The sequence below is a fragment of the Grus americana genome, chromosome 19 (genome assembly GCF_028858705.1).
Source record: "Grus americana isolate bGruAme1 chromosome 19, bGruAme1.mat, whole genome shotgun sequence".
NCBI classification, from domain to species: Eukaryota; Metazoa; Chordata; class Aves; order Gruiformes; family Gruidae; genus Grus; species Grus americana.
Window position 1 is genome coordinate 1,146,767 of NC_072870.1, and position 15,069 is coordinate 1,161,835.

A 15,069-nucleotide genomic window follows, 5' to 3' on the forward strand; every position below is an offset into this window, starting at 1 on the left:
TTGCAACACTCACTCCTTATTTTGATTGACCTTCAGACAAATTTACTTTCATATAGTAATATGAATACAGAATATTGCTTAAACAATGATTTTATTTTAGCACTGGTTTTGAATTTCAGCTAAATATAGCCTCACTTATTGGGTTGTATAGATGTTAGTCCTTGTAGTTACCTGGTTGCAAATACCTTTATAAAAGATGCTCTGTAATAGTTGCTTTTTCAAGTCATAGTCAACCTTGTGTTGTGAGAAAACGCTGATTCCCTTTCCATCAGTGTTCAGTCTTGCATAAAATACAAACACAGCACAAACTATTTAGTGCCTCCAAGTTACAAATATAGCAGGGAGAGAGCGGCTGACAGTTGAAGTACTTGGGCTCTGTGTGACACTTGCAGTGGTACCGCTTTGCTGTGTTAATGCTTTAGTAATTTCATCTGTTTAGGTAGGTAGATACTGTGAAATAAACTGAAAATAGAAACAAACTTTTCATATTCATGTTTCCTGTGGTGACTAGTAGATACAGCTTGACGTGTTCTCATTTGCTTTCTGCCAGTGCTTGTAGATTCTTGAAACAATCCCTGCTGGGCTGGAAGGTTTTTTTGCTTGGCCTGGGTACCAGGAGGATCTTGTCCATGGTGAAGTTTGCCTTTCTAGAGCTCCTGATTTTTCAGGAAGTGCATTTAAATCCTTCTTTAGCTTTAGAGAGAGTCTTGAGCTGCTGTTTTAATAGGAAAGTTGACTGTAAAAAACCCCCAGTGTGAATCCATGGGGGTTCCTTCAGTGTCCCCTGTATCAGCTGTGCTTATTTTAGGACTATAAAATACTGACTATGTTTTATGTTTTCCTGCTGCTACAAAATCGGTACAGCAATAGCTCAAAGACCTGTGCTGTGTTTGGGTTGTTAACCATCATTAGTCTTAACCACTCTACGACTTGCCAAATGTTTTATTCATAGCGATGGTTGGACTGAACACCAATACCAAAACAAAGGCTGGCAGTTGGGGGAGTCATGGTGTTGCTGCAGTTGACTTCTGGAAATACTTGGAGGTCAAACGTGATGTTGCACAGTGACAGCCAGTTTCATCATCCCTATCAAGTTACAGTTGTATTTAGCAGTGCTTCAGGTCGTCTTTGGGCTTCTCTTAAATGTGCAGGAATAAACCGTAGAAAAACGAAACTCAAAACCCTGAAGAGCTGACTGTTTGTTTAGGAGATTCCAAGGACCTGGATTTCTTAAGCTGCTCATACCGCATATTTCCAACATGCTGTTTGCTTTGTGCTCTTCTACTGTAGCACTACTAAATAAAACTCTGCTTTTCGTGGTAGGGAATGCAATGGGAATGGGTTAATGATACCTAAAGACTGACCCCACTGACATTGTATAAATTATTCTGCTGTGTCTCTGCTAGCACAGGTACAGTTTTGCTGTAGTCCAGTTGAACTGTTCAGTCTTCCCTGGTTAAGTGAGCCTACAGTTTAGCACTGGGGTGTCCAGGATACCTCTATTTATTTGTACCCAAAGGCAAGTGGTATTAGGAGACAGCTTGTATCTGAAATAGCACGGGCTGCTTCAGTAACTGCTTGTTTTCATGCAGTTGATATAAACTTCATGCTTGATATAAAGATAGACTTTGCTCTATGTTTTTCAGTGTATATGGGCAATCAAGAGGCTGACTTCAGAAAAAATATTGAAGACTGGGCTTTTCAAGTGCTTACCAACCTTGTCTGAGATCAGGTTTTTAAAAGTATCTAGTGGCGTCTGCTGCCCATTCCTGGACGGAGGTTTCTAGTGCCTGGAGCTCTGAGCTCTTCTGACTATCTCAGCTCACGGCGCTGAGTTTTTCGAGTGTCCAGACTTAGGAAATGAGATCCACTGGGCAAAGACGTAGCACAGAGATTGGTGCGGCTGTATGTATACTTTTGCATGCTGTGCGTTAAAATGTTTGCACGCATCTTTGGGATTCGGTGTGCTTTATGTATGGCTATTAAACTCCAGGTGGCACTAGCAGCTCACAGCTGGGCCAGGGATTAGTAACGCTGGTGCAGTCCCTGAAATGTACCACAGAATTCAAATATTGGCCACGGGAAGATTAAAAATTAGTTTGCACAATAGAAAATTATTCTTAGTAAGCAGAATAAATACAATGACTGAAAGCAGGCAGAGTTAAGCCTACTAAACTTTCTTGCAGTTCCTTAGAAAATGTCTGTGTAAATAAACAGTGAATACACAGTTAAAGGGGAAGAATCCAGGAAGCAGAAGATGCCAAAGTCCCACGGTTTGGAAGCTGCCAAGAGCTGGTGGTGAGCTGACTGCAATACTAATTTGCTGGTGCAGATGTAGCAGCAGAGCAGAGTAGATGGTGAAAGCTTGGTTTCATGGGCCTGATTCTTCCCTTATATAGTTACTGGAGCTGGTAGAGTTACTCCATGTATAATAGAGAAAAATAAGCTTAAATGCATTTATATTTGAAATGTATAATTTTTTTTTTAGGTTTTAGAAGGGTTTTGCAGAGTACTGGTCTCTGAAATTACATCTATTAAGCTGGAACAAAATACAAGATATTCAGGCAAGGATAAAATTTGTTGTCCTTTCTTTATAACATGAAACTCTCCCCAAGCAAGGGGACAGTTGATACAAATGGAAATGAGGAGAAAGAAATGTGCCCAGAATGACTGAAAAAGAGAGACTCCATAAAACATGAACAAAAAAAAAGAGATCTTGTCTGTAGCAACTTGTAGTTCTGTCTCTTACTCTTTATGTATTTGTTCTAGGTACTTGAGGAAGAGAGTTATGCAGGCTGGCTTGGCCGCCTTCTTCCACTAGAAACTTTTCAGCCAAAGCTGACACTGATGTACGGTTCCTTTACATTAAGTTCCTGCAGATTTCTTGAGAATTTTCCTATGAATAAAGAGGAGCTTGAGGCTCCCTTTCTCATCACTGAATGATGTGACCTGTGAGTTATGACCCATCCTCTTTGGCCAGCTGGCTACTGCCAGTTGCCAAGGGTGAGTTTGCAGGCTAGGCATGCACTTGCTGTCTCCTACCCAGCCATCAGACCAGCCAAAATAGACAGAGGATGTGGGGGGAGCTGGAGATAGGAGGCAGGGCTGCAGAAGGCACTGGAGGGACCCAAATGTCCTCTGTGGATGAGTGGATGTGTGGGGAAAGCCCAGGGTCCCGGCAATGAGGCTGTTGCTCTGGCCCTAGCAGGGAAACTGAGGCGGTGCAGGGCATGTCTTTGTGGGAAACTGCTTCTTTTGTCAGCTTGTTTGAGTCCCATCGTGGGTTTTTTTTCTGCTTGCTTTACAGCCCAAATGTGAATTGCATGTTCTGTCCTCCTCAGTGGAGCTTGTGTCTTCCCAACCTCCCAGACAGAGGTGTAGGGATCCTTTGGCTATTCAGAGTGTGTGAAGGGATTTTATCTTGCAGGTCTTTATCTTGGGTGCAGTGTCTGAGACCAGGTGGAAGGTGGCTTCTGGAGATGGTTGGTTAGTTTCGTTTTTTTAGGATTGCTCTGGTGGGTGATGATGGATGTTTGCTTGCCAAGCCCCCAGAATCCCTCTTTGGGAGTAGGGGAACAGCTGTTTTCCTCTTGGGATGGCAAAGCCAACATGGAAGTTAGTGAAACTCTTGGGCTGAGGAATGAACATCGTTATTCCATCTCGCCTTGGGTGAGAGGAGGTCTCGAGAATTTGCAGTTGATTTGGGGGATGGGCTACCTTGTTGATGCCCGTGGCCTCACTTCTATAAGACACGCTTTGCTGTGGTTGCTACTAGTGGAGGTCACCAACATGGACACGTTCATGGCAAACACTTTGCAACAGCTCGGCAAATGGTCTGGCTTATCACCTTGCCCTTTGTCAAAGGTGCCAGATACAGAAGGCTTTTCTTCTGATTTTTCTTCAGTACTGGTTGATGTAGGTGAAAATACCAGTGGTCTCTGTGGCTGTTTTTTGTCAAAGGCACAACATGACAAGAAATTATGGATTTGAATATTGAAGGTTTTATATTCCTACTACCCAGGCTGTTCTGTGCTGCAAAGGAAAAGGTACTCTTGGATTAAAATGGACATCTGGGTTTAAGTGAAAAGCCAGATCTTAAGAATTTTTTAGCTCTTTTATAATCAGCTGTGTTGAGGCTGGAATTTATTATAGCTACTGGCATTCCCACCCTTGAACTCTGCCAGTCTCATTTTCTGGATACTAGGTTAGGTTTGGATTGCCTGCTGAAGCAGCTGTATTTCTTTCACTAACCTTAGTAGGCTTTTACTATGTGTTAAAAATGTTCAAGATGTTCTTTGCTTTGTGTATGATGAGAAGGATCTGAAGCAGCATTTTAGCAGCTCCGCTGAAAGACCAAACTTTCCATCCATTTTGGAACGACAGTATTTTTGCATATGAGGTACAGTCCTGTAATCCTTTCTTATGTCCTCACTCCTGCTTTGAGTTCATAGAAGCAAGTCCTTCCACAAATCACAAACATTTTGTACTTTTTAAGAGTACTTTCCTCTTTTCAAAAAAAAGAGAAAACCTAAAGAGTAGATCTTGCTGGGCTTGGCAAGGGTTTCTTGAAGATTGAGCCATGCTAGGAATGAAACTGGAGGTTTTTTTCCATTGTGCTTGGGTAATCTGAAAAATTCCACTACCCGGATTCCACTTCTTTCTATTTTGGTATACAATGCTGACATAATTTGAAGAAGTTCCTCTTCCAATGGCTTTTGTTGGGTTTTTTCTAATTAATTTTCTAGCTCTAGTCAGAACATTGTCTTTTGGGTGGTGGTTCAAGTGCAGCAGTTGTGTTACAACTTTGAAATGGTCCTTGGTGGTGGTGATGGATGACACTCGTGTCACTGACCTTTGCCTCTGGCCCTTTTCAACTGCACTCTTGCAAAGTGATAGCAGGAAGTTGGAAACATTTTACCCCATAAACATTCTAGTGTGAAGTTCCCCTTTCTGCATTAGTTTCAGCTTTAACAGGTAATCATTGCCTCAAACCAGAGGGCTTTGATTTAAGGAGATTGCTTGATAGAATCACACTGATTTGTCAGCTGTATATGACTCAGAAGAAAAACATCAGATTGGCTTTTACCATGCTTATGGTGACTGAGCTCTTGCAGAAGGATGGCGAAGTCTTTTTCTTGTACCTTTTGGGGATTTTTCAACTACTGAGCTACTTCATTCTTTTGTAATTGAATCTTTTGCTTTGTGCTTTCATAGTCTTCTGTTGAAAGCAAGCTTTTGGTGGTGTAGAGATCTATACCGGAAGGTGTCTTTTGGGTTTTCTTCTGGACATTTTGTCATGTTGGGATAGTCAGCAATCTTTGAAAGCCATACGGTATGGCTCTCTTACAGATGCGTTGTTTTAGACTGTGCAGATATGATGATACTGCTTTTGATATGGACAGCTGTACGTCTGGAAATTTGGGTTATCTTAGCTATACCTCATGTTATTTTAATTTTGAAAGCAGAATTGCTCACATAAGCACATAATTCATCCACATTCAGGAGCTTAGAAAGAATTGTTATGGCACTGGTAAACTAGCAAAACCACAGCCAGAATACCTTGAGTTCCCACAACAAGATATGAGTATGTAGATAGCAGTGTCCTGTCTCAGTGGCAGAGATTTCAGTAGGGTCCCTGAATGAATTCTTTGTATTTCAGAGAATGGATTTTTAAAACTACTATTTACATGATAGAGTGTAAATGCTGACAATGGAGCAGTCACCATCTGCAACGCTGGCCGTCTCTAGTTAAAAATCTGTCTGTGGACTATTAAAATACAATTGGATTGTCAGGGCGAACAATCACCAAATGTTTATCAGCCTAGTGTTATTGCCTGATAACACTCATTTCACCCAAAAGCTTGTTTAAAAGCTTAATTCATGTCTTATTATAGTAAAAAATGATAGTTTCAGTCAAGTTTGGCAGGCCTCTAGGTCATTCAAAATTTATCATCTAGAGCAGGATCAACTAATACACAGACTTCAGATTAAATGTTCTTGCACCTTTAGTCAGGAGTTGAGCTGATTACTATGAACCTGCTTATAATTTAAGGAATCCTTTTGAATATTAGGCTGTAGAAATAACAAATGGATTGGTTTTGTTTAGGCTTAGTATGTGAAGATACATAGGGACTGTGAGCAGAGTCTCATCGAGACAACGCACTGTTATGTGGACAGTGGTGTGTCTAATACTCACCTAGAGTTACTGTTTGCAAGTACTATCTCTTATGTGCAGAGGTGAATGTGTTCACAGCGAGTCCTGGCGTACAGAGGTGGTTGTGGGCCATCAGTAGGATTCGATCCAACCACCCTGGGCCTTGGCAGAGCCACGGTGAAGTTGTAGCAGAGCTGATGGCAGGGGTGAGCTGGCCTGAGCTCTCAAAAGGGTTGTCCAGCAGAAGCTGCAATGTGGAAACAGGATGGAGGGTTCTTGAACACATTTTCTCCTATGTTTGGTTTGAAACTCACTGCTGCTTGGTTCTTGCTTAACCCTTTGTACTTTCTTTTAGCCCAAACTGGTTTGCTGCCAGTAGTAAGACAAATACGTGAAGAAACAGGCTTTACAGAGGTGGAAGGACTCTGCTCACCCAGAGTAGTTATGTAAAGAGTGTTTGGTCTCAATCACTGATATTTTATTTAACTTCCAAGTCTGAAAAAGCATGGCACGGCCAGTGTTCTCTGCCGGGTAACCATGCTTCTACCAGAGTTACTTACACGGTGAACATCCGAGTTCAACACCTTTGTACAGTGCCTTTAAGAAGTTCTGCAAGTATATGCTATTTCTTCTTATAACCATAGCTGTAACTCCTGGCAGCAGCAAATAAGATGAGTAAACCCCTTCTCATCACCAAAGCTGGCTGAAGTTTGTAAGACTCTGTTTTGATGTTGAACGTGTACAATTTTCTTGGCCTTTATAGGAAGCTGTGGGCGCTCCACATGGTGGAAGTTGATTTAAGTAACTTAAGAGAAAATGCTGCAGCTTTGGGCTCCGGAGCTTGGCACCTTGCTCAGTTTAGCTGCTTCCTCTCTTCCCTCAAACAGTAGCAGATCTAGGCAAGCATATCCTATTTCCAATTTAATTATAATCTAAAACCCATTTTAAAGCAGCCATATTACTTCTTCTGACAAGTGATCTGTAAGAGAATAATATTACATGAATGCTGTCGCTGAATTCTGAAAAATGGAAAAAAACATGGCTAGGGCTGTGCTGGTTGACATCAGTAAAGAGTCTGGCTTGGACAGCTGTGTTGGAGGGAGGACGAATGCATCATCCTTCTCATGCTTGTCAAGAAATCCTGTAAGGACATGAATTCTAGCAGTGCAGGGAGGTCTTGGTTGAGATTAGACCTTGCTGGACAAGCCTGTTTGCAAAGAAAAGCAGAAGAAAGAGGCAGCACAGACCCAGGGTGGGAGGAGATGAAGTGATGCAGCCAAATGCAGTTGGGTCTGCTTGGCTCTGCCTCTGACAAGTGTCAGTCAGAAGTTGCCACAAGGTCTTCGGGGTCCCATCCACTCCTAGATAAAGATGTCCCCAATATTGCACGTGGTTTGGAGACTCTCAGTTCTGTGTCAGAAATGCTGATCAGGGTTACACTGATGCCTTTCTCCAGGAAAGGATTGGATGACCTGCTGTGTAAAATACAAAGGCTTTTTTTTTTTTTTTGCTTGCAACAGTTCTTTCTTCCTTCCTATATTGGCTTAACCTTGAACATGCAGCAAAGTCACCAAAGCCTCACTTGATCTGGCAGTTGGCCCCTTTGCCATCTAATGGGGGTCCCCGCTGCTTGCTCCCACCATCCACCTCCATGTGCTGCCCCGAATGTTTGTACAGTCTCCTGAAGAGTCGCTTCAGGGAGCCCATCAGGCTAAAATTGCCTCTGTCCTAATGCCCTGGCAAGGTTAGACCCAGCGCGAGGAGGCAGCGGCAAACGTCGGGTCAAGAAGAAAGAGGCAATGGGCAGGTCTCTGCTGGATGTAAGTGGCAGGGTAACTGGAGCAGCATGCTCTAGATGCTGATTCCTTATTAGCCATGTGTGTCTTCACACTGTTTCATTTTTCTGCTGGTGAAGTTGTTGTGGCATCTACTGTTGCTGTAGTTCCCACCTGGCTCGGTGTCCTTGGAGGTGTGGGGGACACACAGTGACAAATGAGCAGGGCAGGGTAATTGTGCCACCTCTTGTTGCAGGAGGCGAAGGCCGGTTCTTCTGAACAGGTGGCTCTTTCCTGTTCAGTTCATGCTGGTTGGCAGGAAGGAGACTTGATACCTAAAATTTGATATTTCCCTTTAAAGTGTTAATATAAACATCAGCTTAAAGCGGTTAGTTGGGCCGTGCTGGGTTTGGGGACAACCAGGCCACTGATGTATAAATGTTACTGTGTGAATGACACAGTGAGGCTTCTCAAATCCCTCTTATTTTTACGCTGCTTTTAAAGTGACTTTTAATCCTTCGGACATATTGGTCTCTAAGCACTTTTTTCAAAGGGGAAAATAACCCAACTCAAGCAGTTTGGGTAATAATAGTACTTAGTGCTTAACGAACGTTATGGAATTAATCCTCCTGGGCCGATAAATTTAAATGAAATTGTGTTGATCTTGGCTGGGGAGCAGGGAAGTGATGTGAAATCAGCTTTCCTCTAGGCATGCAGGAGCGGCTCCCTTGCTGATGCGATTGCTGTAGCAGAGGTGTAGAATTGGTGAACCTGTGAAGTTTGGGTTCAGGCTGAGCCCCGCATTTCAGTTGCGCTCTGTACGGAGGAGCAGCTGGAGTAGCTCTGCTTGGTCCTGGGGAAGGATCTGTTCCAAGGCTTAGGGACAGGAAGATGCTTCTGGTTCTGTGTCCCGCTCCCTCCCACATGCTGTTCTTGGGGTCAGGGAGATGTCCTGCATTGCTGGGTTAGTCTGCCATCCTGTTATGTGGAGAAGTCTGGCCACCCCCTCTTCGTTCAAACAAGACTGAGCAATAGAAATAAATCTACACTTAAGAAAAACTATTTCAAGTTGGCTGAAGTCCCTTGAGTGGCCATGGCCTCTACGCTGCTCTGCAGGTCTCCAGAATCAAACAGAGTGCTGTGGATGGCACTGACATCTTGGTAGTGTCACCTTTGGGTCAACAAGGAGCAGCATTGAGACTGTGATGCTTAATAACTTTGTTTACCAATTGGTGTGTTTTGTGTATCAACTACTGCAGGTTAAAATCAACTGCTTGATTCATTTTTTTGTTTGTTTTCAGGTTACAAACTGATTGGAAGCCATTCTGGGGTGAAGCTCTGTCGGTGGACAAAGGTATGATCTTTTTCCCATTTTATAAATTAAAAAACCCCCCCAAAATCTAGAAACTTAGGTATTACAATTTCCAGATGAAATATCCTTTAAAAATGTGATATTACTTGCACAAAAACAAATTTCATCTTCCAAGCTGTAGTTTTGCATTTCGAGCTATTAAAATCCCGCTGCGAAGAGTGAGAATGCGACCGTGGCAAAGAGCTGGGAACAGCATTTTTTGTTTTTTTCCTGTTATTCTGCTGTCTGCTAAAATATCTCCTGCCTACTGAAATATATGGCAGGAGCAGAACACCGCAGAGAAAAGTGGGAAGGTTACGTCACCAGCGTGAGGTCTTCTGAAACAAAGATAACACGGTCCGTCATTACACTTGAATGGGCACACAAGGGCATTCAAGCCTGTTCTGTGACTGATGTATCTGGTTTGCGACAGTCAGCGCTCCTCTGCTGGCTTTCAGCATTTGTCAAGCAAGATTTAGATAGCGAGGTGACTGTCACTTGTTAACGCTAGGATTTTTTAAAATTACTCTGTGGGAGTAGGTATGTATGTATATAGTTGTGTAAAATATGTTTCTGTGTTTATGTGTGTATGGACACGTAGATATGGAAAAGTCGTCCTCCAAGCCCTGCAGTTGTGTGGTTTAGGCGATGTAAACCGGCAGCTTTTCAAGTAGCTTGTTTGCAGACTTCAAATATTCCCAGTGGGGAGGCACAGAGCCCTGTAGAACAGACCTCAGCCTCTTCAGCACGTCTATTGTTTCCGCTGTGCTTTGCAGGTCCGCGAGAAGCTCAGAAGCTGAAAGCTGCTCTATAACATTACACATTTGGGGAGTAACATTGATAAAACATGCTAAAGCCTTCAGCATTCACAGGATGATAAACTATGGGAGTCATCACCTCATTAAAATGCCAGCACATCTCTAATTCTTGCTGTGGCGGTGATCAGTTCCTTGGTCCCTCAGCTCTCTTTTGCTGCATGATTAACTTTGTTTATTTTTGAAAAGAGCTCTTTGAATGGCAATCACCAAAGTGGGTGGCTGCAGCGAGGTTTTTCTTATTGAAATGCCTGGTATCAATGAACTCTTTCATCAAAAGACTTGTTCTTGTGAACAGTTTAAAGAGCCCACCGCTGTATTGTCATGAATATTTGTGAGACTACTGATCCCGCTGATGCTTCCGCTGTTTACTCTTACAAATATTTCTCTCTCCTGTCATTTTGAGTGTCAGAGAAGGCCATGAAATGTTTGAAGAAAAACTTGTCAAACTTCAGTGCTGTGACTGAGAAATCCGCAGGACCTATTTTTATTAAAGAATTGGAATTTAACACAGCACTGTAAAGCCATTTCACAAAATAAAGAGCAGCTCTGTGTGCTTAGATAGGACCATACTATTTTTAGCTTAAGCAGGAATTGAACGTAAAGTGTTCTAATAAATTGAGCTGAAATTGGTTACAGGCAGTGGCTTTGACTCAGATTCACACCAATATGTGAATGTCTTCAGGAGGCTTGTTTGAGATTTGTATCAGTAGAAAGCAGGAGCAGGGCTAGAAGGATTAGCATTAAGTAGAGTTTCATAGCGATATCTCAGATTAAAATGATTGTGTTCTGTCGTATTCTGGAAAAGAGCATAAAACCTGCAAAATTTTAGGAAGAGTCTGTTGATTTGCCTGTCTTAGGAAATCCAAAATATAACTTGCTGTCTGAGAATTTGTGAGTCTTGTGAAATCTCTATTGTTCGAGGGATGGGTAGAATCAACAGCGTTTTCATTTTGTTTAATCTCCCAGCTATAACAGGCCTGTCCATATGTTAGGAGTTACTGTATATTCTTTCCCTGCTGCTCAATGGAGACTGTCTTGGATCACCAGGACTCTTCAGGCAGAGGAAGGTAAATTAAAAGTTACTATGTCATATTTCAAATTCTCTCTTGAGAGTAGTAAAGAGTCTTTCTCATTTATTATTATTTAACTGAGATAATGAAAGATAGTCTTTGCTCCAAGCAACTTGCATGCTAAATAGGAGACGTATCCCGGTGGGAAGGCTACTGCGGTTCTGCTGTGAAGGAAAGTGCAGCGTCCTGCTGGAGCTGCTGACTGGTGTGAATGAGGGTTTTATAAGGTCAGGGTATTTATTTAATTTAGTGCTAGAAGAAATAGTCTACTAGACAAATGAAAAGAATTGAGTGTTCAGTAGCACAGCCTCAAAATTGATCCTTGTTACTCTTTAGTGGGCTTTTACAATAATATTTCTTGCAGCTTAAGTGGCTTCACCTGCTTTCTATTGTTGGCTGATTCACTTAAAAGCTTCAGTAAAGCACATGGTTACGCTGTGGTGTTGCAAGTGAGAAGTTATTGATTATGTTAAAGTTTCTCTCCTCTAAACCAGCTGTAAATTTGACATCATAAATGCCTTTTTTCTATAAGGACGCGTATAAACAATCAGACTGTATCGAGATCTGCGTGCTGTGAATTTCTTTCTGCATCTGTCATTATTCAGACTTGCTCTGCAGCCGTGACCTCGCTTGCAATGTCTGTCACGGGTGACTTTGAACACTGAAGTTACTAGCGATCAAAAACTGCAAATGTGCCCAGGCAGCAGGTTTCAAACCTATGCACTCAGTTTGATTACAGATGGTGTGTTTTAACTTTCTCGGTATTTGTGTGTCTCTGTTGTTAGTCGATGCTTCGAGGCCGAGGAGGCTGCTACAAACACACGTTTTACGGAATTGAGAGCCACCGCTGCATGGAGGCCACGCCGAGCCTGGCTTGCGCAAACAAATGTGTCTTTTGCTGGAGGTAAAACACTAAAATACTGATGCAGTTTTACTCTGGGGCTCTGTTCCGCTCTGTCCCTGTCCTGTTGCTCAAACCTAGGGCAGTGTTACTTGGCAATTGGGGGACGAAGGGTTTGGAAAGGAGCAGCTCCTCCTTCCTGCTTGCACTTCTCCCATGCTGGGAGCTGCGGAGCTATGGGTCAGGGATGGTAGGAGCTGGGTGGACTCTGCAGCTCTGAGACTGAAGAGGATCTGAGGGCTCCCCAGTGCCACCTCCCCTAGAACTGTCTCCTGTGCGGCCGTGTCTTGGACCCATGGAAGAAGGAATTGGGGAGGCAGGAGACAGACACCTCTCCATCTACCGCCCTGGGATTCCCACTGCTGCCTGCACCGAGCACTGGGTGGAGGTTTGGTTCCCTCTGGAGATCACTGGCACTCCCCATGGCTCCCGGTGCTCTGGAGAACATGGGCTGGCTTGTTGTGCAAAGCCCATGAAGTGATGTAAGCAGCTTTGTTTTGGAATTGGACCATTTTTCTTATTTAAAGTACCTTCACCCCCACTGATTCAATTGGGTGCTCAGTGAGTGAAAAGTGATGACTTGGTAACTGTTGCCTTGCTTAACCAGTAGCTAATAAATGACTTTCCATTGTAGTCAGTAAAGTGACTGACCCCTTTTCTCAGAGGAATCACTTTGTTGTTAATTCTCTGAAGGAAATGAGCTTTGCCAGGATCTGAGCTGCGAGCGGCTCCAGCACTGCTTACTCACCGAAATGCCCGGGTTTCCGAGGCAGTCTTTTGCTAGGTGGGGGGGAGTGCAGGATGGGATCGGTGAGAGAGACTGAGAGGCTCAGCAGAAATAAAAGCGGTGACGTGAAAGCGTACTGAGTGGGAGGATGTGGAGGTTATTCTTTGAGCTCTTTTATCTTCCACCTTGCTAGCTAATTCAAACCACAGGGGCTGCACTTCCTTAGGTATTTATGTGACTCCAGGGGGCTGATGGTACCACCCATTCCGTATCTAAGCCTGACTGTCCAGCAGCCCAATATTTTCATGCAAAACCAGCAGAATTCCTCTGAGTACCATTTTCTGTCTTTCATAGTCTTCAAGTTTGAATAATGTAAGTATTTCATGAGAATATTTAAATGACAGCATCAGTGCAAAAGGCCTGCTGTAATTTTGAAGGCACTTTGAAGCTGTCTCCCATGTTAGTCTTAAGTATAAGCGTTAGCTACCGGTCCTCATGTTAAGTTTGCATTTGGGAGTCCACACCAAAATGCTAATTGGTGCTCTTGATGAGCTTTCATCATATCCTGGCTTGAAAGGACACAGCAAATGGCATGTTTAATGGGTGAGTTTTTCTGCTTTTCTTCAGAGCAATCTAATGACTGGGAAGAAAAATGTACTGCTCATTCCTCTTTTTCCTCTGTATCAGCTAGCAGTGGTGCATTTAATTCTGCAGTAGGGACTGTACTGGTAGGAAGAAGATTGCCTTGCATATTGTCCCTCTGTCCCTACACAGAAGGTACATAAACAGCAAATAGAAAGCAATAACATCACCAGAACGAGGTGTTTTGTTCCTAGTATTGCACTGCAGAGCATTTAACACTGTTCCCCTTCAGTGACCCAGCTCTGGTGTTTCTGAGCAGCAGCCTGAGCCCGGGGAATGGGACTGGATCAGGGAAGTCAAACAAGGGTACAGTGAAAAGTGCAGTAATTGGGATAAACCGCCATGAGCCTCTAACTCATCGCCCTGTAACTATCATTTGTCACTTTTAAGAGGAATCCTGGAAACAGTAGTCCTAATGATAACAAATACTAGAATGCTTATTTCACTGATGGTAACAACCTGGATGCAAGGAAACAGCTTTCCAGGGGACTGTGCTGAAAAATGTTCTCACTTGCTTACCTTCTGCGGGTGAAATAGGTTGCAGTTGTTGGACTTTTCCATATGGACCGCAGCTGTCAGGGGTCTGGGAAGAGACGACAGTCGAGTTGGAAGACTTAATGCTCAGTTTGAGACTCACCCCAAGGCTTGCTTTATGGACACCATAAGCTTGATGTAAACCAGAACCACTGAAAGAAGTTTTCTTCACTTTGGTTGCTTTTTCAGATCCTGAGCTTGGGCTGCTACAGCCTTGGTGTGGCTGTGAGCGGTGCCAGGGCAGGTTTGTTTGGCGTAGAAGAGACTTCCATACCCACCCTCCTCCCTACCAACTACATGTCAGCACAGTTCACAAACCTGCAGCCAGGGCTATCTGTAAATAAACCTTTTATTTTAAACCCACCATGCCTTGCAGATTCTTAATCATGTGAGACTAAACGTAGAATTGCAGGCACCGGTGGCTGGGGAGGATAAACATGTTACCTTCTTATTAGCAGTTGCCATCTGTGCTGTTGGAGGCATATGAAGCAATAGTTTTGATCTACTGTTGGCAAAATGTTTTTAATACAGGTTTTAAGCCTTGCTGGTCTGGTTGTACAGCTCTGCACACTAAGTTGCAGATAAGACTGCTGTGATTCTTTTTTTTTTCCTTGATCTCTTCTTTCAGGATTTTGACATTTGTAGAGTCTGCCAATGTTTCCAACTGCATAACCACTGCAGCTCTCCCAGGATAGCTGAGGAAAAGGCCAAGGAGCGTGTTTGTTTTCTCTTCCTCACTTTGGCAAGAAATGCTGTAGTTCGGCCGTTTTCCCTGGGAATCGGATGTCATTGTAGTTGGCTGGTTGTGACTGACACGTTTTGGCCCTGAACCAGGTATCATGGGTGGAGCCAGCACCCAAACCACTCAAAGTTAGGGGTTTTGTAAAAGCTGTAGCTTGGATTCTGCACTGGAGACCTTTCTTCTCCTCCTTGGAAGCGATATGTGTGACTGCTGGCTCATCCTTCCCTGCCTCTTCCCTTAGAGAGCTGGCCGAGACTTTGGTGATGCAGGTTTGTAATGTGGCAGCTTCTTTGGAGGGCAGGAAATGCAGATCGTTCATTCACACAGTGTTCCCCCCCACAGGGCCACAGTCATG

General features: G+C 43.4%; 1 protein-coding gene across 7 annotated transcripts in view; it reads left to right on the forward strand.

Annotated features, from left to right (window-relative positions):
* Positions 1-15,069, forward strand: part of TYW1B (tRNA-yW synthesizing protein 1 homolog B) — a 107,777-nt gene that overhangs the window by 22,413 nt on the left and 70,295 nt on the right. For all 7 annotated transcript variants that reach the window (XM_054847796.1, XM_054847799.1, XM_054847798.1 and 4 more), the window contains 2 exons: positions 9,231-9,283; positions 11,954-12,072. In XM_054847796.1, coding sequence (XP_054703771.1) covers positions 9,231-9,283; positions 11,954-12,072 — 172 coding nt within the window. The remainder of the gene's footprint in view (positions 1-9,230; positions 9,284-11,953; positions 12,073-15,069) is intronic.